The sequence below is a fragment of the Rutilus rutilus genome (genome assembly GCF_951802725.1).
Source record: "Rutilus rutilus genome assembly, chromosome: 17".
In the NCBI taxonomy this organism is placed as follows: domain Eukaryota; kingdom Metazoa; phylum Chordata; class Actinopteri; order Cypriniformes; family Leuciscidae; genus Rutilus; species Rutilus rutilus.
Window position 1 is genome coordinate 26,615,416 of NC_140230.1, and position 23,592 is coordinate 26,639,007.

Sequence of the window (23,592 nt, forward strand, 5' to 3'; positions counted from 1 at the left end):
GGAGGTAAGTTTCGGCTATATTGTAGCATTGCATGTAGCCACTGCAAAAATAATGTATCGCACGAAGACTTCCAGAACTTCACCGAACACCTTAATAATAATTGATAACAATTATTATGACTTAATATTATGTATTTATATTTTTGATGTCGTTTGTTTCAGATTGTTGTAAGTATGGAAAGTATTTTTTGTGTCCTTAATTACTTTTGTTCAGTAGGTCTCTGAATTTACACCTGAGAATCCACAGTAATGGCAGGCAAGTAAAGTATATTGAATTTTTTTTCCTGACTGCAACCCAATTTTTTGCCCTATGACCTTAGCTCTGCGTTTCACTTAAAAGGGTGTTAGGGGTTGGGTTAGGTGCTTTAAAACATCTGCACAATGTAATGTTTACATATAAGACAAAACATAACATTGTAATGTACAGTTAAAATGTATATACTTTTTTAATTATATTTTTGAATAAAATTGTGACCTTAATGTTCTACTTCCCTTTGTGCCTGTACTGGCACCAAAGGTTTCTCAATGAAAGCAAACACAGATCTAAAATGAAAGGTAAACATACAGGTATAAGGTAAATGGTGCATTCTGGGTCAGTCACGTATTGCAACATTATCTTAAATAAATCTACTTTGCATGACACCCCTGAACCTTATGTTTAAAAATACATGTTCTGTACTGTAATAAGCACTTTATTACACTTTACATGTTTAAAATACAGTTTTAAATATCATGTAGCTGTATAAATAATTCTAAAGCTGTTTCAAATATTTCTTTCTTTTTCAGAGAGGCAATTTGTGTTTGCTTCAGAAGATGAACTATATAGTCTTAGTGAAGACACTAACTGTCCTTACTGCAGGACTGCAGTCAGACTGACACAGACACATCTGTCACAGCGGCATTTTAGATATGCAATATTTTACAGAGAAGCAAAAACTGGTAATTTACTCTAATAATTAATCATTGGATCTTCCTATTATATGTTTCTCACTGTTTTTATGTACTTTATTATAGTGAAGTTGACTATACCCTGCTACTGCACTGATGGAGTGCAAGGCCGGAGTCACTGGCATTGTCCAAAGTGTACAAATACTTTAGGGAGAGCAGAGGATTTCAAAGCTCATCTGAAAAACCATGGTTTGTGTTATTTTTTACTTTGACCTAGCACAGTTTACTGTTTAATTGTGTATGTGCAGCTGTATTCATTATACAAAAATATCAATAAATCATAAATCGCATAGAACTGGCACTAACAAAAAAACATTTTCCCTGGATTCATAGGTTTTGAAGTGACAGAAAAATCTTCAGGTTTGACTATTTCTCTGTAACATCAGTTCAGTTGCTTGTTTTAGCAATTCATTTTAGAATGCTACATCTTTTTTTGTTCTTTATTCCTTAGTGGCCCAACAACCCACCCATGAGCAAAAAGATTCTTTTTCCGAGGACAGACTTTCAGAGAAGCAAACAAATACTCAAATGCAACAAGAACCCCATGTAGTTTTGCAGACAGAATCAAAAAAGATTCGTTTCAAATGTCTTAAATGCGGAGCTGACTTTTCCAACACATCTAATCTGAAAAGGCATGAGAAAATGCAACATGGCTTGGAGCAACCTATGCTTTGCATAGATAAAAAAAACGCGCTATACGTCACACCAAAGGAACTACATGGGCCAAGAGTGCCAGTCCATGTAAAAAAATCGCTTCTCCTTGGACAAATATATTGTGAGTCTGACATTTGCAGAGACATGGCAAAGATAGCAGCCCAGAGTGGAGACCCAGGAACTGAATGCCACCACCTTCGAAGAACTATCTCTGCACAACGTTACATTCCTCCACGACCATTAAACTCTGTATCTTTGGAGCAAATGTTAGACAAAGGACTAATTTCAAAGTCAAGAGCCCAGGAATGTAAGGACTTACATTTGAAGGCCAGTGAAGAGGAGGTTGATTGTGTATTCCCTATTTTTTGGGGGGAATATGGCCTATCACAGACTTACATTTACTTTTCAGTATTTACCAACCTCAAGGACAACTGGTGTAAGCTTGGGCGAACCATTGTGACATTTGACACAATGTCTGGAAGATGGCACTGTCAATGTGGGGGCAGTAAACACAGACTGAGTTGTGTCCACAGATACATATGCATGTGGTGGGTATTCCAGGAGCGTCCTTTATTACTGAGAGATCTTTCGAATGCAAATCCTGAAGAAATTGAAGATCTTGAGGAGAAAGAACTGGAGGGAGATGATGAATCACAACCATCAACTGAGACAGCATCAGCAGTGATTAAAATGACTGACTACTTTTTTAGGTGCAAGCGAATTCCGGAAAATCTTCCACAAGACTTAATTTTAAAGGAAATGACAATACCTGAAAGCTTTGTGCCTAAAGAGACACAATGCCCTTACTGCCCCGGACCATGCTACCCTGACCTCAGTGAAGCAATCCTGAAGACAAAGCACGCTACCATTTATGCTTTATTTTCTGTGCACAGAGGTATTTGTCACACTTTGTGAGTTGCAGTGGAAACATTTTTCTGTTGTATATAATTATATTTGATTTATTTATGTATTTTTTTTTGCTCAGGTATTGCTGTGTACATAAAGGAATGCCCTGTTTGTGGAACCCCAGTCAGATTCCAAGAATATGATTCTGGATTTCACAATTTCAGTAACAAAGTGTTCCTCACAATCCCTTTGTGCTCACTTTTGACAACAGGTCTTTCTGTAAGTCTAAAAAAATTAGTGAATTTTAGGATACAGGATTTAATATTTACCTGAACATTATCTTACATATTGGCTTAACTACTATGTAAATTTGTCTTTACCTGCAACAGAACCACATTGCTATTGGACGTTTTTTGCGTACATTGGGGGAACACAGTAAAGTGTACATTCCACACAACACAATAAGGAAAGCGTTTTACCACTTCTCTGCTTTGAGGAGTTACACCTACAATTACCTCTGTTACCGCTGTGGCCACCATCCTCCTATTTTGATTGCTGACACCAACTGGAAAGTGGCCTTTGACTTACCAGGTAGGAATTCAGTGTACCTGTTCATGAAAAAGCTGCTTTACCCTCAAAATTTGGTAACAACAATTTCCACTGTCTGCTCTTAAAATACTTTCTTTCTGCAGTGCATCTCATGAGACGACCAGACCTGACAAACACCACTTCACAGGACACACAGGTGAACGTCTCAGCTAGATGGGAAAACCTTGAGAAGGAGATAATTGCAACAGGACTTTGTGATGGTAAGCTGTGTAATATACTTCTACTTCTTAAACATTATGCCAACTTACTTTAAATTTGATTTACAATTCCATCCTTCCTTCCCTCTATCCCATTCGTCCTTCCTTCCTCCCTACTCCCTACTTACTTAATCAGTCACCCACTTACCCACTCACTCCCTCCCTTTCTCCCTCCCTCAGGGTCATCTCAAAACCCATTTTCTAGCTCCCTGACATATTCTGCCTTTACGCCATGGATTGGACAACACTCCAGAATATCTGATGTCATACCAAAGACTGAGATTTTGAAAGGCCTCTCCCAGAAAGACAGATTGTGGACAAAGAGGACAGATGAGGAATTTGATGAGGACAGGATTTTGCAAGTATTAGAGCTCAAAGGGGTAATACAATTTGATTATTGCTGATTCTGATTCTATTATAAAACTATGAAATATTTTATTTATAGGTTTAATGTATCACTTTCAGCAGAAATAACACTTTGGAGTCAATTTGTCTTTTTTTACCATATGCATGTTTTTCCCCATCATTATTAGCCTCGAAGAGAAGATCTTACAATGGCATGCAATGCTCTAGGCATTTCAGCAAGTGGCTCACAGTCTGACCTCATTAATAGGCTTGAGGAACTTCTTTTGTACAAGGATATATATCCAAAAATGTTCGTGAAGCTTCACAAAACAGGAGGTAAGATAAAATATAGCCAATTACAAGCATGGTACAGAATGGACAATATTTTTTTTTAATACATCTGGACATTTTTTTTACCACAGGAGGGGTACTGCATCTTGGGTGCACCCATGGTGTTGTCTACTATCATTCACCCCTGTGGTGGCAGGAATCTGCTCGAGACCATGGAGATGGTCTCCTGAGTTTCAAATGTCCACCCACGGTCTTCATTTCTGATGTAGCTGGACGTGTTGCCAGACATGTCAATAATAGGACTCAACAACGTTTTTTCCAACCACATGATGGCAGGCTATGTGCTCCAACAGCAGAAAACATTTCTGCTGCGTTGGAAAAAAAACTTACAGTGCAGAAGGAATGGGTGAAAACCCTTCAAAGCTCTTTGGGGCCAAAAATCCATGACGGTCAAACAACTGACAGATTCACCTGCCCTCACCCTCTGACTGGAACTAGTGAACGGTACTCCCTCTATGACCGTTTTCATGAGAAAAACCAAAAAAGGCCTGAGGAGAAACTTAGGAGCATAAAACTGTTGCCAGATCTAGCCTGCATTGTTAATTCATCTTCAGCAGAGCAAATAAACAAAGAGCTGTCAACCAGCAAGTATTTCCTCTGCCAATTGAAGGACACTCATTACATGTTCGCCTTACGGCTGTCTTTCCATTTGCACAACCAGAGGATCAACGATCACTTCTTGCAGGACATTCAAAAAATGTCCCAAAAAGATGTGCACTTAGGGCGACATGGACACCTATTAATTGGTGTGGATGAGGAAACAGACAAAGGTAATATAGTTCATGAAATTAAAGTTCATGTAGTACTACAAATGTTATTAACATACAGTTTTCATTTTATCTCAATACTATGCCATATCATTGCAGAGATGTACCAAAGAACATCTGCAAAGTCATTAACTGACCCACAAGCAGAACCAGATAAAGTTGAGGAAGATATGGGGAGTTTCACTGTGTCATTGTTTCCTATAAGTGAACAAAATAAGGTACAGACTGAATATATATATATATATATATATATATATAGTAACAAAAACTACACCTGTAGTATTTTCTGTTTAATTTACATGCAATTAATAGGTTCTGTTTTGGAACTACAGGACAAGCTGAAACAACTTTACATTGCCTGGAGGAGAGAGAGACAAATAATTCACAAATTTTCAGCATATGCAACACTGTATATTGCGGACTTGAGAAGTGTTTGCCCCTCTTCTCTATTAGAGGAAGACCCAAACAAGAACATGCCTTGGTTGAATGATAATGTAAGTGTGCTTACAATGTTCGTATGTTTGCTTTACAATGATTTATTAGGAACTCAGTACATGAATCTGCACACAGTTCATATAATATAACTAAATGCACATTCACAATGCACTCATCACATTTTGTTATATTAAAGTCCGTGTCATTTATTTAAAGGCAGTGAACTGTCGTCTTGCTCAAATTGCAGCAGAAACTCAGAATGTAAGTAACTGTCTATTCAATGCTCTTTGCAGATATGCAATTCTCTCATTTGATTTGTCATATTGCTCTGTGAATGTTAAAAACATAGTATAATTAATTTCAAATTCATTTTATGCACAGGTTGTTGCCTTATACACAGATGTGTACATTTTGTGGTACAGAGAGTGGACAAAAAACAAAGCAATTTCAAGGTCACATGTGCAAGATCTTCAGGTATACTTGAGTCATTGTATAACAATTGAGGGTTTTTTCACATAATATACATATACAGTATGTGTGTGTATATATATATATATATACACACACACACACACACACACACAGTATATCAGTATATTATGTGTTCATGTGTGTGTGTGTGTGTGTGTGTGTGTGTGTGTGTGTGTGTGTGTGTGTGTGTGTGTGTGTGTGTGTGTGTTTTCTACTGTAGAATGCTCAAAAAATCCTGCTCCCAAGAATCGTTGGTGGTGACAATCCAGAACTGGGAAACCACTTTATACTCTGGGTAAGGTTTGCAAGAAACTGAGTTGTGCTGTAACATTGAATTGATATGCTGACTGTATCTTTTCATATGATTTTTTCACAGGTTTTCGATGTCTCTGGAAAACAAGTGCGTATTTATGATTCAATGATGATCTACAATTCCATTGAAAAAAATGATATGGAGATTCTGAGGTAAGTAATTTCTCATCTTTACAAGTGTAGTATAAAAACATGAATTAGTTTAAAACATTATATTAATAATATATAGAAGATGTGAAAGATGCATGACATGACAGCTCTGTTTTAATTTAAAATCTTTTTAGAGAGGCTTTCCAGAAACATTGGTCACTGGATGGCTGGACTGTTTGCAGACCCGAACAATGGATGCAGAGAGATGGTGTGAACTGTGGGGTATTTGTTTGCACTGTAAGGTTTCTCACTTCACTATTAAAATGTTTTAAAATGTGTTATTTTGGGCTGTGAACCGCTTCAGTGTTTTTTTGTTTTAAAGGCAGCTGAAATGGAAGCTAAAAACCTGAAAATGTGTTCTGAAGTGCTTCAAACTTGTCAGCTAGTACATCTGCGTGTTTACCATGCCACATGCATGTTGAAAGATGTGACAACTGAAGTAAGACAAACAGGAATTAAAAATTTCAATAGAATTTGACCAAGAAAAAAGACAATACTAAAACTCATGTACTACTGTACAGGACTTTCCGACTGCAATTGGAGAAAGAGAGGAAGGTGAAATAGAGACCAACAGCTGCATGGCCCAGGGCATAAAAGCATGTGTTTATCAAAACACAGGAAATAAGTAAGTGCACCACATAAATTGCGAGTTTAAGTGTAAAATAATATTGCTGCTTTGAATTTACAATAATGTATATGTTTTTAGAACCCTGCATCCACACATCAAACGGATGAAGTGGGTTCAGTGTGATCTGTGCAACAAATGGTTACACACAGATTGTGCTGGCATAGACCCTACAACAATTCGCAAAGATACACCCTTCAGCTGTGGATGTGATCAAGAACCATATTCTTTTCAAAGGTAAGCAGCTGAACCATAATACAAAGAAAAGCTTACTGAGTTGCTTTTAATGCATGTGTCTATTTTACAGCACCCTCTCAGCTTTGAAACAGGGACTTTTGGTTGACACAGTTGTGGAGGATGAAGAAATTGTGGTAATTGTTATGGAAACCTTTAAATAAAATAGCACATAAACATATTTGTATAAAACATGTAATAATTAATATCAGGATTAACATATGTAGCATTGATAATTAGTAATATTGTGCTGTAAAAAAAAACTTCTTTTTTTTTTAGAAACTGCATCATGACCTCACATCTGGTGCTGTTAGATCACACAGAATGTTTTTACATAAACATCCCAATTATGCACCCAAACTGAAAAACCAATGCAACCTACGGATCTCCGTTTTTGATCAAGAACAGGTACAATAATATTTCTTTTGAATAAAAACGTTGTACATTAACTTGGTTGCAACATTGAGTCTTGAGGTGAGGTGACATCTTAACAAACCACAATTATTTATTTGTATAGATTCATTCACTATAATCTGAAACTATTGGAATGTAATGAAATGATTCTTCGATGCTGACTTTTTTTTAAACTAATAAGTGAAATATTTGCATTGTTGTTTGTCATAGACTGAGGGAATCATTGACAAGGTGTACAGTGTTTTGGCATTGGAAAAAACAGATTTATCTAGCCCTTCGTATGCTATGGAAGTCATGACACCTGAGGTATATCATGTTTTGTGAAAAACACAATAATAATTCAAGAGCTAATGATATATTTGAATTATAGTGTGTGAAATTCTACATTCTGCAAATTCTACATTTAATGCATCAATTATAATGTGTGATAAGATTTTAATGAGTGTTTTTTGCCCTTGGTTATAGATAACCATTCTGATTCTCAGAAAGACAGAGAGGTTCCACAGATTCCAAGCGGAAATGGCCTTTGCAGCTGCACCCTGTCTGTGTGTGGAATAATACTTAATGTACAAGCAATGGCCTAGTTTCTTGTATTTGTATTTCTAAATAGATTTTGTGTCTTTGTTTTTATTTGTAAATAGTTTTTGCTTCTTGGGTTAAATTTGTAAATAGTCTTTGTAAATTTGAAAGTATTGATACAGTCTGTGATGTGTGATTTTACAGTTTAAATTGTCTATCTTTTATTTAATTATTAAAAAGCTTTATTTAATTGAATTAATAAAAAGCATTGCACTATGTTGTCACAGAAAATTCTCAAAGCAATGACAATGAAGCATGTTATTGGGATTAATTCACGTTTTAATAGGCTACTCTGCATCTACATTATTGCACAACTTTTTACACAACGATTAAATCGTCACAACTCTGCAGTATCCATACAAATCAGATTAATTTCCTTGAGAGGCAGGCAACGATAACGAGAGTAGCAACCTGATCACGTCCATTTTAACTGGTTTAATTGGGATAAAATTCTCTAAAACATCACTAATACTAAATTATAGATGCACGAGATTCCATTAAAAAAAAAGAAAACAATGTATTTCGTTACAGCGACAGTGTCAGACAACGCGTTATACACGCAGTTCAGCCGCGGCTGACTGCTAAAGCGTCAGTAAGCAACCAGTCTGATCATGTCCATTTTAACTGGTTTAATTGGGATAAAATTGTCCAAAACATTACTAATACTAAATAATAGATGCATGAGATTCTATTCATAAAAAGAAAACAATGTATTTCCTTACAGCGAGAGTGTCAGACAACGCGTTATACAGGCAGTTCAGATGCGGCTGGCTGCTAAGCGTTAGTAAGCAACCAGTCTGATCATGTCCATTTTAACTGGTTTAATTGGGATAAAATTATCCAAAACATTACTAATACTAAATAATAGATGCATGAGATTCTATTCATAAAAATAAAACAATGTATTTCCTTACAGCAAGAGTGTCAGACAACGCGTTATACAGGCAGTTCAGCCGCGGCTGACTGGATTGAGCATCCGGTAAAGCGTCAGTAAGCAACCAGTCTGATCATGTCCATTTTAACTGGTTTAATTGGAATAAAATTGTCCAAAACATTACTAATACTAAATAATAGATGCATGAGATTCTATTCATAAAAAGAAAATAATGTATTTCCTTACAGCGAGAGTGTCAGACAACGCGTTATACAGGCAGTTCAGATGCGGCTGACTGCTAAGCGTCAGTAAGCAACCAGTCTGATCATGTCCATTTTAACTGGTTTAATTTGGATAAAATTATCCAAAACATTACTAATACTAAATAATAGATGCATGAGATTCTATTCATAAAAAGAAAACAATGTATTTCCTTACAGCGAGAGTGTCAGACAACGCGTTATACAGGCAGTTCAGCCGCGGCTGACTGGATTGAGCATCCGGTAAAGCGTCAGTAAGCAACCAGTCTGATCACGTCCAGTTTAACTGGTTTAATTGGGATAAAATTATCCAAAACATTACTAATACTAAATAATAGATGCATGAGATTCTATTCATAAAAAGAAAACAATGTATTTCCTTACAGCGAGAGTGTCAGACAACGCGTTATACAGGCAGTTCAGATGCGGCTGACTGCTAAGCGTTAGTAAGCAACCAGTCTGATCATGTCCATTTTAACTGGTTTAATTGGGATAAAATTATCCAAAACATTACTAATACTAAATAATAGATGCATGAGATTCTATTCATAAAAAGAAAACAATGTATTTCCTTACAGCAAGAGTGTCAGACAACGCGTTATACAGGCAGTTCAGCCGCGGCTGACTGGATTGAGCATCCGGTAAAGCGTCAGTAAGCAACCAGTCTGATCATGTCCATTTTAACTGGTTTAATTGGGATAAAATTATCCAAAACATTACTAATACTAAATAATAGATGCATGAGATTCTATTCATAAAAAGAAAACAATGTATTTCCTTACAGCGACAGTGTCAGACAACGCGTTATACAGGCAGTTCAGATGCGGCTGACTGCTAAGCGTCAGTAAGCAACCAGTCTGATCATGTCCATTTTAACTGGTTTAATTGGGATAAACTTCTCTAAATTCAAATCAACGGTTTCTGAAACTTGCCAAAGGCAGACTGCCAGACAACTAGCCAGACACTGACAGGTCACACTGACAGGTCACGTGTTATGCCAGAATTAGACTGGCATCTGCCAGTCTGCCACTGACAGGTCACGTGACATCCAGTGGCGGCTCCTGCCAGCCAGCTGAAGATTGAACCCCGACTCGGTTTTTGTGTGATTTCTCAAGTGTGAGGGTTAGTGTTTATCCGCCATGTTTTTAGTGCGCGTGTAGTCTTGTGTGTGTCAGTAGCAGCGCGTGGAGAGGGGAGGGGCTGCACTGCACGCGACTGTACGGGACGATTAGACTCCTATCAAAATGGGTCAATAAGGCAATGCTAGTTATCTGTAATGTGTATGTTTGTTCACCAAAATGTTTGGAATAAAAACTCGTTTCTTGTGTCCGTCTGAACAGGTCACTTATCATTTTACATAAAAAAAAAAACGTACTCTTTATTTATTACACATTTATAATTTCACATTTAGCCTATTTATTTATTTACTTACATGAAATTCATTAATGAATTCATTGTAATAGACCCTTTTCAAATTTCCGGGTTTCTCAGAAGTGGATGTCGTCATAGTTGGGTAAACTTCTAGCGGTTATTGAGAGAATACATTACATATAATTTTGTGTTCCCATTTGCTCAAATAGCAAAAGAAAAACTCCATTGTCACAACTTTCAAAAAAGAAAAAAAGAGAGATATTGATAATGGCAGTCAGAAGAGAGAAAGATGTAAATTTTATTGTCACTCCCACACTATTAGAAACACCCTCACAGCAGCGTTAACTATTCTTTTGTAATTTGATGCAACGGTAATATACTACTAAGTATAGTGTTATGTAGTATATATATATATATATATATATATATATATATATATATATAGTGTAAATGTACATACATACAATTTTTTTTTAAAACTTCGCAGGATTTGTGATGCCGATGCCAAATAAAATGTCACAGTCTGTGAAAAAGATTATGTGTTTAATTAAATATTAAGTCCCTGCACAATATGTGTACAATAGAGTGCTTGTAAAAATAAAAATAAATCTTCCTGAAGGCCTCCTTGGCCTTCACATCACGTCACTTTCACTGTTATGAGATGAAGACAACAGCTTTTTTTATTTGTATCACTTTTTTTGTTTGTTTATGTATGAAGAAGAATGCAGGATTGTGAACTTTTCCTTTGTCTCAGGTCACATTTTATTTTATTGTTCGTTTTATTGTTAATGGTTTCCAGACCAAGGTGTTTAATTTTAAACTGAAAATGTATTTGTCAACATTAATTATTATATGATTACAAATACAACTATGATGATCTAACTAGAGTGTAATAAACAACCATATACATGATATTGTGTAAAAAATAATATATACCCATGTTTCAAAAATGATGACTGCCTTACAGTTGTTGAGTCATTTACAACATTAATGACTCTATAGAGATACCAAGGAAATGTGATGTCTACTGTGATGAGACATGTGAAGAAACAGAATAATCAAAATAATTTTTATTGTGAGCCATTTACATTTAAGCTGTACCTATTTTAAGTATGTGTCTTAACAATGTAGTTATATATAGTAGACACTTGTGAAAAATATGTGTAAGTTTGAATTTGATGTATGTTACTTAACAATGTAGTAAAACACTGTAAACATCACTTAAAACATGCCTACTTTTGGCATATAAAATTACTATATGATATTAATAATAAAATATATTAATAAATAAGCATTCATAATTTTGAATATATCAATTAATTATTTAATATACATTATACATTTTTATATGTAATCAATATAAATAATATATGTATTCTATTAGTGAAAACGTTTTTGTAATAGAACAATTTTGCATAAAACAAAGACAGGCAAATTGTTATTGAGCAAGCAGCGGTTGTACTTGTAGGCGAGGTCGCACAGCTGTGGACTGAGCGTGACACGAGGAGGGCGGGGCGCAGAAGGAGGGCGCGTCCTCGAGATCCTCCTCGAGTCTTACCTGAAAAACTACTGGAATACTTGTACGCCATAGTGAAGGCATGTCGAGGACGCGAACACAGGATGGTTTTCATTATTAGCTAGGCACTGCTTTCGAGATACACCATGTATACGACTGAACGCAGGCGCATGAGCCTGCGCGAGACCAAGAGAAAGGATCCCGTGCGAGTTTCTGCTGGAAGTTTATGGCAGGATCCTTTGGCTCTCGAAATAGGCGGCGGGTGTAAAGGCATAATATCCCCGCGGAGTCGAACCAGGGCTTTAAACGTGGTGTATATCGCCGTTGGGGACGGGTCTTTGCCTCAAACTGAGGAGAATCTTTCTCATGCATGTCTAACAGAAGCCTGCGAGGACGCGCACGCTGTGCTGAAGAGCGTTTCTTTTGAGCGCATTGCGTTGGGAACGACTGAAATCCTGGACACTTTTTACAACGCAGGCAAGTTTTGGCACGTACATAACTGGGATTTTAAGGAAAATTTCCAAAGTGCACGTGTAAGCGGTGGTTTTTAACTTTAAACGGTTGTGTTTTAGATGTTGTCGTGGTGGAGATGAATAACTCTATCTGCCAGCCGTCTCTGTTTTATCACCTGGGTGTCAGAGAGAGTTTCAGTATGACCAACAATGTCATCCTGTACTGCAACAAACAAGAGGAGCATCTTCAAGTTGTGAAGGTGAGACCCACAATAACACGTCCTTCAGATTTGTAAAGTGCAAGGTTGTTTTCGAAAGTCAGCATTAATAAATGTTTTATTCCATTGAATATTTCTGTATTTTTGAAAGTCAGTTTCTCTATAGACTAACGTTATATAAAAATAAATACAGTTCGATCTTTTAGTTAGGCTAAATCTTCATTAAATAGTTGACTGAATGTATTGTATCTAACAGATATTCCAAAATATGATGATATTGATGTTCTAGATGCTATATGTGGATTGTAGAATTCTCTAAAATTAATGTAATTTAAGTTTTTTATTTCCCAAAAACCTATCTAAAACACGCATTTGTATAATTTGACTTTTTCTCTGAACCTTATAGAAACTCACTGACCATCCTTTTGACAACTAGTCCCGGTCCTATATAATGATGCATTTGTTTGGTCTTCCTTATTCTTTATTCTAGGAACAATGTGGGAGCTATACTTTTATCCCCTACATGGTGTCACCGCAAGGTAAAGTATTTGCCTGTGATGCCACACTGATGAGAGGGATCAAAGATTTCCTTCATTCCAGCTTTAAGTTTGAATCCCTGCTGACCCCTTTGGTGGATCGACTGGTCAAGTTGCTGGAAGGTGTTCACATTCATTCAAGGTAGGAAAGTAATTTTGTGCATTTTCTTTTCCCTGGATGTCAATTGCTAAATGTTATTTTTATATTGTCTGAATAAAATCTTAAAACATTCTCGCCTTGTAGCGAATACCTCCACGAGGCAATCCGCAGGGAGATCCGTTTGGCTCGAGAGCACTTCTCCGGAGCGGCGCTTAGTCAGGAGCTTGGCCGGATCCAGAAGCGTCTGGACTCGGTGGAGCTTCTGAGTCCAGATGTTGTTATGAGCCTCCTACTGTCTTACAGAGACATCCCAGTGAGTTACTAGAGTTACATGTGTACAACACTAAGCTTTCAGTTACAAACACGAATATGAATGATACTCATGCATAGAAATGGGTTTTCAACAAATAAGTCCTTGTATCATACTTTTTCCCTATAATGTGTATTTCTTCAATATTTGCTGTTGAATGCATGATTGTATCAGCGATTCTTTGTGTGAATGTTTTGATTGTTGCTGTGATACTCACCTGAATCTGTTCAATTATTAATGAGATATAGAAAAGAGATCTCACCGGCTTTGATGTAATAAATCATGTAGTAAATTATTGCTTCTTGTTCTTTAAGATTTTCATGCTACGTGCGCTTTTAATTTTATTGTACAAATAAAAAAATAAATATTTTTTCTACCCAGAGGAACAAGCAATAATATTTGACAATGGTTGTGAAATATAAGAAGTGCCATGTGAATAATTTATTGAAACTGAACTCCTCTTTCTCCATGTGATTCAAGGACTACGACTCCATCATAAATCTGTTGGAGACCTTGAATAATTTGCCCATGTGCATGGTGATATCACATCAGAACATTAAGTTTCAGTATATTTTTGCATTGAACAGGTGAGCTTTGTTTTTGTTTTTAATAATACATTACACAAACATCAATTTATTGGAGTAAACATAAATTTTATTTATGTGTTTAAAGGAGGAATCACCCCGGTGATCGTGACAAGGCTTTAAAGCTCATTTTGCCCATTGTGGAGTCAGGGAACACCGTGGCCTCAGACGTGTACTGCCTGTGCGGGCGCGTCTACAAGGACATGTTCCTGAGTTCAGGCTTCAAAGACACATACAGCAGAGATCGAGCATGTTACTGGTGAGTCCCGGCCTTTATCTTCTCGATCGACAGAGCATCACAAGACTGTTGACCGTTAAATGTATTTCACACATTTATATCTATAATGTGCCGTGGTAAGAGAACATCTGATCTTAAATAATACAAATAAAAGTTAATAGAAGTCCAGTGTTCTGCACATCCTTCCATTGTATTGTTCAGTAATTTTGTCCTGCTTTACATAAAAAATATGTAAACAACTTTAAAACAAGAAAAGATGCATTTATTGAGAAACTAATTTGCATGAGATAATAAGACTTGTTGTTATATATATATATTAGGGCTGTCAAAAGATTAATCGCGATTAATCGCATCCAAAATAAAAGTTTGTGTTTACATAATATATGTGTGTGTACTGTTTATAATTATTTTGTATATCAATACACACACATGCATGTATATATAATTATACACAGTACACACACATATATTATATAAACACAAACTTTTATTTTGGATGCGATTAATCTTTTGACAGCCCTAATATATATATATATATATATATATATATATATATATATATATATATGTCCTGTTTTCAAATAATTATTTTTTTCCTATCCATTGGCAAATACATTTAATAATAATAAAAAAAAAAGTTTTAAGCATAACATAAATGTTTGTAGATTTATGCTTCAAACTAGAAAAAAAAATTGCAATGGGGTATGAAAAATGAATTAATTCAAGATATATTCCCTGAAAAAAAAAAAAAAAAATTCTAATTCAGTTTTGCTTCTCAGGTAAATGTGTCTGGATTAAATAATGTTTAATTAATGAACTAAAAATGGGATGAAATACTAATTCATATTTTTATTTATTTATGTGGCTCAAACAGTGATCCAATCATTAATCATTAAACAGTGATCCAATCAGCTATGTTCAGGTATTTGTGTTAATGCTAATTTCTCTAATATTCATTGTACAGTAATGGTGTCTTGTGTTTCTACCTCTATGTTTGTCCTGCAGGTATGGCAAGGCCTTTGAGATTGAACCTTCTTTGCACTCTGGAATCAATAATGTTGTGCTCCTGATGGCTGCTGGGCATGAATTCGACACCTCTATTGAACTGCGGAAAATCGGTGTGTTTATGTGTCCTTTATTTAGCTTCACTGCTCTGGTTGTGTGCACTTTAAACAGAGAGATGGGTCATGGTTCGGTCTACATATCATGCAGTGCTTTGTTGGCTATTGCATGGTATTTTCTCTTTAGCAGGGTGATGTATAGAAACTGATACTTAGTGGCCTACTTTTATTATCCAAATGCTTCAGGCTTTGAACATGAATGCATGATAACACAAAGTATATAGAATGTGAGAAAATAACTGTTTGAGTTGTTAAACAGGTGTTGCCTTATTTTCACACTTTTGACGTGCTGCCCTGTCTCATGCTTTTCATACATACACTGAAGTTGAGATTGATCATGCTATAGCCCAGAGTTTTTATTTATTATAAGGTATTTGAGTTTTGGTTTGTGGTGTTCTTTGTGCCTGTTGTGCAGGTGTCACACTCAGTAGCCTGCTGGGCAGGAAGGGCTGTCTTGAGAAGATGCAGGACTACTGGGATGTTGGTTTTTATCTGGGGGCTGGAATCTTGGCCAACGAGCACAAGAAAGTCATAGAAGCTTCCGAGAAACTCTACAGAATCAAAGCGCCAATGTGGTGAGCCAAGGAAATGATTCATTATCTATGTTTAGTTTGGTTTGATAAGGTAGTATGAAGTTAAAACCAAACTTTTTTTTAACAAACTAAGTTTTATTTTCAGAACTGTAGTGACCCTCTTTATTAGTGAAAATAAATTTAGGCCTGTCAGTTTAAAAAAATTAAAGTACTTCAAGTTTGAATTGGACAGGGTCATGAATAATTACATTATCGTGTTGAAGTAATCACACTAAATTAACATTTACAACCCTGAATAAGACATGTATTATTTACTGCAAGGTGATTTCTCCTGCAAATCAGGTATGTTGCATCCATTATGGAGACGTATATACTATACAAGCAATTTGCCAAACCCAAAGACGCGAATCATCCTAAACAGGAAACTGTGGACTTCTGGATGGAGTTGATGGTGCAGGCATGCAAGCCTACAGTTTCCACAGCACGCTGCCCGGTAAGACCACTTCTTTTCTCTGCAACTGTAGGACAGGACAACCTTAAGGCTCCAATATACTCACAGCGAAGTAGTTCGAAATAAAAAGAAGTTTGAAATACGTGACCAGTGGTATACTGTTAGCAAACATCCCAACGCCGCCCACGCTGCTGAGAGCAGCAGTTGGATGAATGTGTAAATATGTGCTGTGCAAACGAACTTCGTTTTGGCCTGATTTGATCTAAATGACGTCACGCCAGTTCGTTCTTCGATTTCGCTTGAACTGTATTGGGACCTTTACTAAATCAGCCTGCTTTACTTAAAGGAAAAGCCAAAAAGGTGGAGAATATAAGCAGACCCAAAATATCTGATCTTTTTTAGGTTCTGATTCTGGAGCCCACTAAAGTGTTCCAACCTAGTATAATAAGCATAAGTGAGGAAGATGACAGCCGTACGGTGCAGCTGAGACACGTCACTCCACTCGAGGTAAACACCCTTGACTCTTGGCGCTTTTCACACATGGCATTTAGGAGTAGCCTAATTGTGCAGGGTGCAGTTACATTGCATTGTGTTGTCACGTAGTTGAGTTTCCATCTTATTAAATAATTTACGTGAAAGACAGGCATCATTTAACATGACAGAAGATGGTGTGAACTTGAGCTGCTTTATGCAGTAAAATTCAACCTTTTCTACATGTCTGTGGGAGTGTAATGTGCTTTATTTGGCTTTCCCAGAAAGGTCTTCATGAGTGGACTTTCCCAGCATCTGCTATTCGTGGAGTAAGGTACTGTGGGCTTATGAGAATACTGCAATTGCCACTTTTTTTTCTGTTTTCCATTTCCAAGCTTGCAGCAGTTTATGGTCCCACTAGGGCTGCTCTGTTTTGGCCACAGTCCAGCGATTTTTCTTTTTTTCTCTGAATAGATCTTTTCTTTTTTTTTTACTTCCTTGTTGCATGGCCTAGTTGATGCCTGTTATCCTCTTTCCAGCTTTTTAAGCTACAGGTCAATGTCTCCTAAACAGGAGACTTCAGTTCTTTTTCTTACTGGTTTTGTTCCTATTTCCAGCCCTTAGGGCAGCGGACATGTTGTTTTGAGCTCAGGTTGTAAAACAAATGAAAATGGATGTTGATAATTAAGGTCAGATCGACCCATATTAAAAAAAAAATCATTTTAGTTATGGATACATAGTCTCTTAGAGGGATCTCTATTCCTGTTAGAATTAGTATTTCCAAACAGATTCTAACGGGAATGTGTTATATTTGTCATTAAATTGTTTATGAGTTGCAAAGAGCTGTTTTATTGCCTGTGGAATTTTCCAGTGGATTTTTATTTGTCTAAAATATGTATTCAGTAAAATAAGTGGTTGACATTATTTGAAGAGACTTTTTAACGTTTCATTTTATAACACAAATTACACACTTTATCCTAAAACTTTGGATTTTAAGCTGTTGTGTGCTACAAGACTACAGTAGTTGTCAGATTCACGTAGTTGTCAGATTCACGTAGTTGTCAGATTCACGTTGTTGCAATATTAACATTTTAAGGCATGAGGCATTAAATGTGTCTCATTCATGTAATAGAACAAAATAACTGCACCACAAAAACACTTTATTTTACTTTAATTTTAAAAGCAGCCATTCTAAAAACATTCTAAGTATTAGGCTATAAATTCCCAAGGGAGCGAATGGAGTTTTAGGAGTACAAACCAGTGTAAAAGAGCTTATCCCGTTTTCTTTGATGTTTTATTTTTCTGGCATGTTGGATTGGATTGAGAATGCTCATGTTGATTTGTCATTTGTATTGAAAATCTCTTGTTATTCCACTCGTGCAGCGTCTCCAAGTTCGACGAACGGAGCTGCTTCCTGTATGTCCTGTACAATTCAGATGACTTCCAGTTGTACTTTCCCAGTGATCTTCATTGTAAAGGGTGAGAGCCGCCGGCTGACGCATCACTCAAACATGCTGCCAAGGACATCATGAGGGAAGAGCTCCAATGTCATTAGTGTTTTTGGCAGAGAATGAACTCCTAAAAGAATAGGTTATGTAAATTAGTTTTAAGAATAATTTGATATTTACTGTTAAATTCATACTTGCTCCAGGCACTATTCACTGAGCCTTTGAAATACATGCCATATTTACTTACCCTTCTGTTGTATCATGTTCAGGAAGTCACATTTGACCTTATCTTAAGTTATTCTCATTCTTCCAATGAAAACATTTCGTGATTACGTAATGGCCAAATGATCAAGTGTTTGTGCATGTTTGAACATCATGAAGAAATGTGTCACAATTAAAGATTTTTTCCATTGAACATATTCTGAAACCCTACAATCTGTGTGTTGCTTTTCAGGTTCTGTGATTTGGTGAACTCTCTATTGCATCAAACAGAAAGTCCCGTGGAAGATTCCAGTTCAATCAGGGGAGGAGAAGGAGTTCTAGAGGTGAGAGAAATCACCAAGAATTGCCTCTCATTGTTTGTTCAGGCCCAGTAATCATGTTCAGCATGAGTGAAAATGTGCACTTGGTTCATTAAGCAGCTATTTCTACCTTATTCGTGTTACACAAGCCATAAAAATTACTTTTGTTGATGCAGACTAATGTTTTCAGGTAGAATAGGTTTATATTTTTTGTGTAGAATAACCTGAGATGTTTTTCAGGTTGGTTTAGTTTTGATGAACCGATAAGGTTATACATTTCTTTTGGCTTGGACTCTGCCTGTCAGGATATGTAGTGTTACTGCCTTGAACAGATGTCTTGACTTGGCTTTAATGTTTTTGTTGTTTTTTTTAATGAAAAGTTTAATCATCATGAAAGAGTTAAGTTGACATTTATGGCCAAATAGTTCTCTTCATTGTGTATCATTCCAAATGCAGTTTCCCGTTGCATACTGGGAATATGATACCACTATTACCAGTACCATAATGCAATTGTGTTGTCAGCCTGTTGGCTTCCTCTTTAACTATCTTTACTATTGACAAGACTGCACATTTAAACATACTTCCTGCTGTCATGTGTCCTTACTGCCAGTTTAGTGCTTGTTGAATTTAGCAGTTAGGTGTGAAATGTAATGCTGCTTCTTACCAAACTCAGTTGTGCGTAAAAAAAAAAAAAAAAAAAAAAAGCATTGGGAATACAGTGTTCTTTTAAATGTCAAATACTTCACAGAACAGCTCATCTCATAATGCTTCAAAAGCTCGATTTTGCCATCACTGTTCAAAAGCTGGGGTAGGTTTGAATTTAAAAAAAAAATGCTCAGCAAGGCTACAGTAATATTGTGAAATATTATTATAATTATATATTATAATATTATTATATGTTTTCAGCACCTATTACGTCAGTCTTCAGTGTCACATGATCCTTCAGAAATCATTCTAATATGCTGATTTGGTGCTCAATAAACATTTCTTCTTATTATCGATGTTGAAAACAGTTATTTAATGCTATTTAATATTTTTGTGGAAACTGATACATTTCTAAGGCTTCTTTGATGAATATAAACTTCAAAAGAACAGCATTTTTTTTAAATAGAAATCTTATATAACATTATAAATGTCTTTATCACTTTTGATAATTTTAATGCATCCGTGCCACATAAAAGTATTAATTTCCTTAAAAAAATAATTGGAGTAACTTTTAACGAGAAATCCATATTAGTGATAAATCTATATTTGTATAGATATATGTATATATGCATCACTGGTCTTCACCCATTGGGTGAAGTTGGTCCATTATATGACTCCATTATGGTACTATTTCTCTTTCAGTACATTTATGAGATAAATGAGAACAAAGACAAGGTGGTGTTGGGGAAAGGAACCTATGGAGTGGTGTACGCTGGACGGGACCTCAGCAATCATGTGCGCATCGCAATCAAAGAGATCCCAGAGAAAGACAGCACGTATGAACGTTTTTCAATTGCGTTGATATTTGTGGGTTAAATGCCTACATTGATCTTGATGTATGTCACTTAACAACATAGTAAAACATACTTTCATAACACCTAAAACCTGCCCACTTTTGGCATATATATATGTATATATGTATGTATGTGTGTATATCTTTGTGTGTCTGTGTGTTGTTTATAGTTTTAGGCCACTTAACTGTGTATTAGGTACATTGTTGATCTGCTTCTGCAAAAATCCAGCACTTGTTTGTTGACCTCTGACCATGTTCAGAGGTCCCCATGGCCCAGTGATGTTTGTCCTCAGGACTAATGCTTGTTTAAACTGTCCTCACATGGACTGTTTGCAGATGTCGACCTTTCCATGTGATCCAAGATTTGTGTTTAGCTGTTTTACCAAATATGCCTATAAAACCCTTATGATTGTGGTCAGAACTGTATAGCTTACATCATCATAATAATATTGACTTTTTCTCTTCCATCTTGGTCTTTCTTGTCTTTCTCGTTCTGGCTCTTAGCTATTCTCAGCCGCTCCACGAGGAGATTGCCCTACACAAGAGGCTGAAGCACAGGAATATTGTTCAGTATTTGGGATCAGTCAGTGAGGATGGCTTCATCAAGATCTTCATGGAGGAGGTTCCGGGAGGTGTGGCGTACTTTGCTCATTGTTCTCTGATTAAGTTTTCCTCTTTGATGACATGGAGGAATGTTGATTTTTGTGAAGTCTGTTGAGAAATCCTTGGTTCTTGAGAAATCCTTGGAAGTGTGTGTGTGTTGTTTGTGTGTGTGTGTGTGTGTGTGTGTGTGTGTGTGTGTGTGTGTGTGTGTGTGTGTGTGTGTGTGTGAAATCATTCTAATATGCTTACTTTTAGGAAACATTCTTATATACTGCTCAGGAAACCTTTCCTATTATTGGCAGTGTTGAAAATGGTTGGGCTGCTTAATCTTTTGTATTATTTTTTTAATGGATTGAAAGTTCAATAGAACAGCATTTAATAATTTATGTATTTACTGGCCCTTTTTGATCAATTTAATGCATCTGTGCTGAATAAAAGTATTACTTTCAAAGCAAAACACTTGCTTAACAGTAGTGTATGTTAAACCACTAAAAAGCTAAAATTGTTGTGAATAGAGCATTAAATGAAATCAGTATAAAATTCAAAGATTACAATTCTTTTCATTTTGTGGTCTATTTTATTGACTTTTCATATGTGTATATGTGCATATGGATATACAGTCTGTTATCTTAAAATGTATGATTACACAGTTCCTGAATATTAACCATCATGTATTGACTTGTTTTTTCTTCCTTTACAGGAAGTTTGTCCTCTCTCTTAAGATCAAAGTGGGGGCCTCTTAAAGATAATGAGGCGACCATTGTTTTCTACACCAAGCAGATTCTGGAAGGGCTGAAATATCTCCATGATAATCAGATTGTCCATAGAGACATTAAGGTATGAATACATCTCAGTGCTGCCATTGCTTTAAAGCTATCTGTTCATCAACATGAAATGCAACATTTCAGCTGCATTTTTTTCATCACTTGTCATACTTTACATCACACACTTTTTATCTCACCAGGGTGATAATGTTTTGATAAATACGTACAGCGGTGTGCTGAAGATATCAGATTTTGGCACCTCTAAGAGACTAGCAGGAATCAACCCATGTACAGAGACGTTCACGGGTGAGTCTCCTAGTGCATACCTGCATGCTTCTCAGGTTACATTATGTACTCTTGTGTGTTTGCTTTTCAAACTCCTCCTGATTTATTTGGCCACAGGCACTCTGCAGTACATGGCTCCAGAGATCATCGACCAAGGTCCTCGTGGGTACGGCAAACCGGCTGATATCTGGTCTCTGGGTTGCACCATCATAGAAATGGCCACTGGGAAACCACCTTTTTATGAGCTGGGAAGTCCTCAGGCGGCCATGTTTAAGGTGCTACAGGTTTTTGAAGCAGGAATCCAAGTGTTATTTTAAACTGATGTTATATAACCATGTTAAATCAACTGTGAAGTGTATTTGCATTCCATTCTCACATTCACAATTGACTTCATGCCTCATTGCATATTTATTAGATTCACTGTAAGGCCAGAAAAAAAGCCTCTATGCATGTGCAAATGCATGAAGAACAGAAGATGGTTTATTCTAATTTATTGTATAGCGCCCCTTGTGGCAAAGACTGATGGTGTAAGACTGGCGGTGTTATGATGGTGTGAAAAGAGTGTGTTTCGGGCCTAAATGTGAATTTCTCCTTCAAAACAGTTTACTGAGTAATTGTCCTCCTGCAGGTGGGCATGTTTAAGATTCACCCCACAGTTCCAGAGTGCATGTCAGAGCAAGCTAAAGGCTTCATCGTGTGCTGCTTTGAACCCAACCCAGACAAGAGAGCCACAGCTTCAGAGCTCCTGAAGAACAGCTTTCTGAAGGGCAGTCCCAGGAAGAGGACAAAGCCTCAGTCCGACAACTCTCTGAAAGAACCTGCCGGTGAGCATGTAGAATCACGTCCTTAAATTCTTGTGAACTTTAACACTTTAAGACCAACAGCTTTAATTGGGTGTTTCTTCAAATTTGGGCACTTTTGTCTGTGTGCACTTTTAGAAAATAAACAGACTCGCTCTTTTTTATTCATTTGTCCAGTAATGTTTATACAGGCATCACACGAGAAATTATTATTTATTGTTTGTTTGTTTGCTTGTTTATTGTTATTTATTTTATCATAAAGTGTCATTTACAACATTGACCACTAATATGAAAAACATTAGAAAAATGGAGGCATGATAAAAGTTCCCAAGACAGTTGAATTATGATCTTTATATAATAAAAAGATAAAGGTTGAAATATTTTATTTTTAATCTAAATGAACCCCTGGGACATAAAAGTGCCCAAAGTTGCAGAAACACCCATTTATGAATAGTGATTTATACTTCAAAGTAATTTGATATTTGAGTTTATTTTGACATTATATTGTAGGAGACTTTCACAGGAGCATGTCTGTACCCATTGCATTGCGTGTGGAGAACACAGATGCTGAACACAATGAATTGTCCTGCTCTTTTGATCTGAGAAGGACCACTCCTGCCTTCAAAGGAAATGACATGGCTGAAAGTCCTCCCAGCTCCAGTGGCTTTTTGACGTGAGTCAATGCATCAGATCCCAGATTC

At 36.4% G+C, this 23,592-nt stretch overlaps 3 protein-coding genes across 7 annotated transcripts in view; 2 read left to right on the plus strand and 1 right to left on the minus strand.

Annotated features, from left to right (window-relative positions):
* LOC311306776 (polycomb protein SCMH1) overlaps window positions 1-10,254 on the minus strand; it is a 32,901-nt gene extending 22,647 nt beyond the window's left edge. The window contains exon 1 of one of the 3 annotated variants that reach the window (XM_084435339.1): window positions 10,165-10,254. The gene's annotated coding sequence lies outside the window, so the exon portion shown is untranslated. Of the gene's footprint in view, window positions 1-10,156 lie in introns of all 3 variants that reach the window. The other 2 variants (XM_084435342.1, XM_084435341.1) reach the window with 2 other exon arrangements.
* On the plus strand, window positions 351-8,057 carry LOC311275630 (uncharacterized protein). Its single transcript, XM_084384767.1, has 24 exons — window positions 351-939; window positions 1,015-1,137; window positions 1,282-1,308; window positions 1,400-2,497; window positions 2,588-2,727; window positions 2,838-3,039; window positions 3,141-3,257; window positions 3,435-3,634; window positions 3,788-3,935; window positions 4,022-4,720; window positions 4,817-4,935; window positions 5,050-5,211; window positions 5,369-5,413; window positions 5,534-5,626; window positions 5,844-5,918; window positions 6,000-6,088; window positions 6,220-6,322; window positions 6,408-6,524; window positions 6,607-6,710; window positions 6,792-6,947; window positions 7,018-7,081; window positions 7,224-7,352; window positions 7,569-7,664; window positions 7,824-8,057. Exons 4-24 carry the CDS (start codon window positions 1,477-1,479, stop codon window positions 7,914-7,916), a joined length of 3,972 nt encoding a protein of 1,323 aa, XP_084240893.1. The 5' UTR covers window positions 351-939; window positions 1,015-1,137; window positions 1,282-1,308; window positions 1,400-1,476; the 3' UTR covers window positions 7,917-8,057.
* Window positions 10,255-11,933: 1,679 nt separating the features above from the next.
* The window catches only part of LOC311275595 (mitogen-activated protein kinase kinase kinase 5), a 17,404-nt gene continuing 5,745 nt past the window's right edge, over window positions 11,934-23,592 (plus strand). The window contains exons 1-20 of one of the 3 annotated variants that reach the window (XR_014624954.1): window positions 11,934-12,435; window positions 12,531-12,670; window positions 13,119-13,306; window positions 13,409-13,577; window positions 14,055-14,161; window positions 14,247-14,417; window positions 15,402-15,514; window positions 15,933-16,092; window positions 16,393-16,543; window positions 16,904-17,008; window positions 17,257-17,306; window positions 18,356-18,451; window positions 18,875-18,965; window positions 20,289-20,422; window positions 20,944-21,071; window positions 21,743-21,879; window positions 22,007-22,112; window positions 22,209-22,366; window positions 22,720-22,915; window positions 23,402-23,564. Coding sequence is in view for 2 of the 3 variants with exons in the window: in XM_084384723.1 (XP_084240849.1) it covers window positions 12,105-12,435; window positions 12,531-12,670; window positions 13,119-13,306; window positions 13,409-13,577; window positions 14,055-14,161; window positions 14,247-14,417; window positions 15,402-15,514; window positions 15,933-16,092; window positions 16,393-16,543; window positions 16,904-17,008; window positions 17,257-17,306; window positions 18,356-18,451; window positions 18,875-18,965; window positions 20,289-20,422; window positions 20,944-21,071; window positions 21,743-21,879; window positions 22,007-22,112; window positions 22,209-22,366; window positions 22,720-22,915; window positions 23,402-23,564 (2,894 nt within the window). In the remaining variant the exon portion in view is untranslated. The remainder of the gene's footprint in view (window positions 12,436-12,530; window positions 12,671-13,118; window positions 13,307-13,408; window positions 13,578-14,054; window positions 14,162-14,246; window positions 14,418-15,401; window positions 15,515-15,932; window positions 16,093-16,392; window positions 16,544-16,903; window positions 17,009-17,256; window positions 17,307-18,355; window positions 18,452-18,874; window positions 18,966-20,288; window positions 20,423-20,943; window positions 21,072-21,742; window positions 21,880-22,006; window positions 22,113-22,208; window positions 22,367-22,719; window positions 22,916-23,401; window positions 23,565-23,592) is intronic. The other 2 variants (XM_084384723.1, XM_084384722.1) reach the window with 2 other exon arrangements.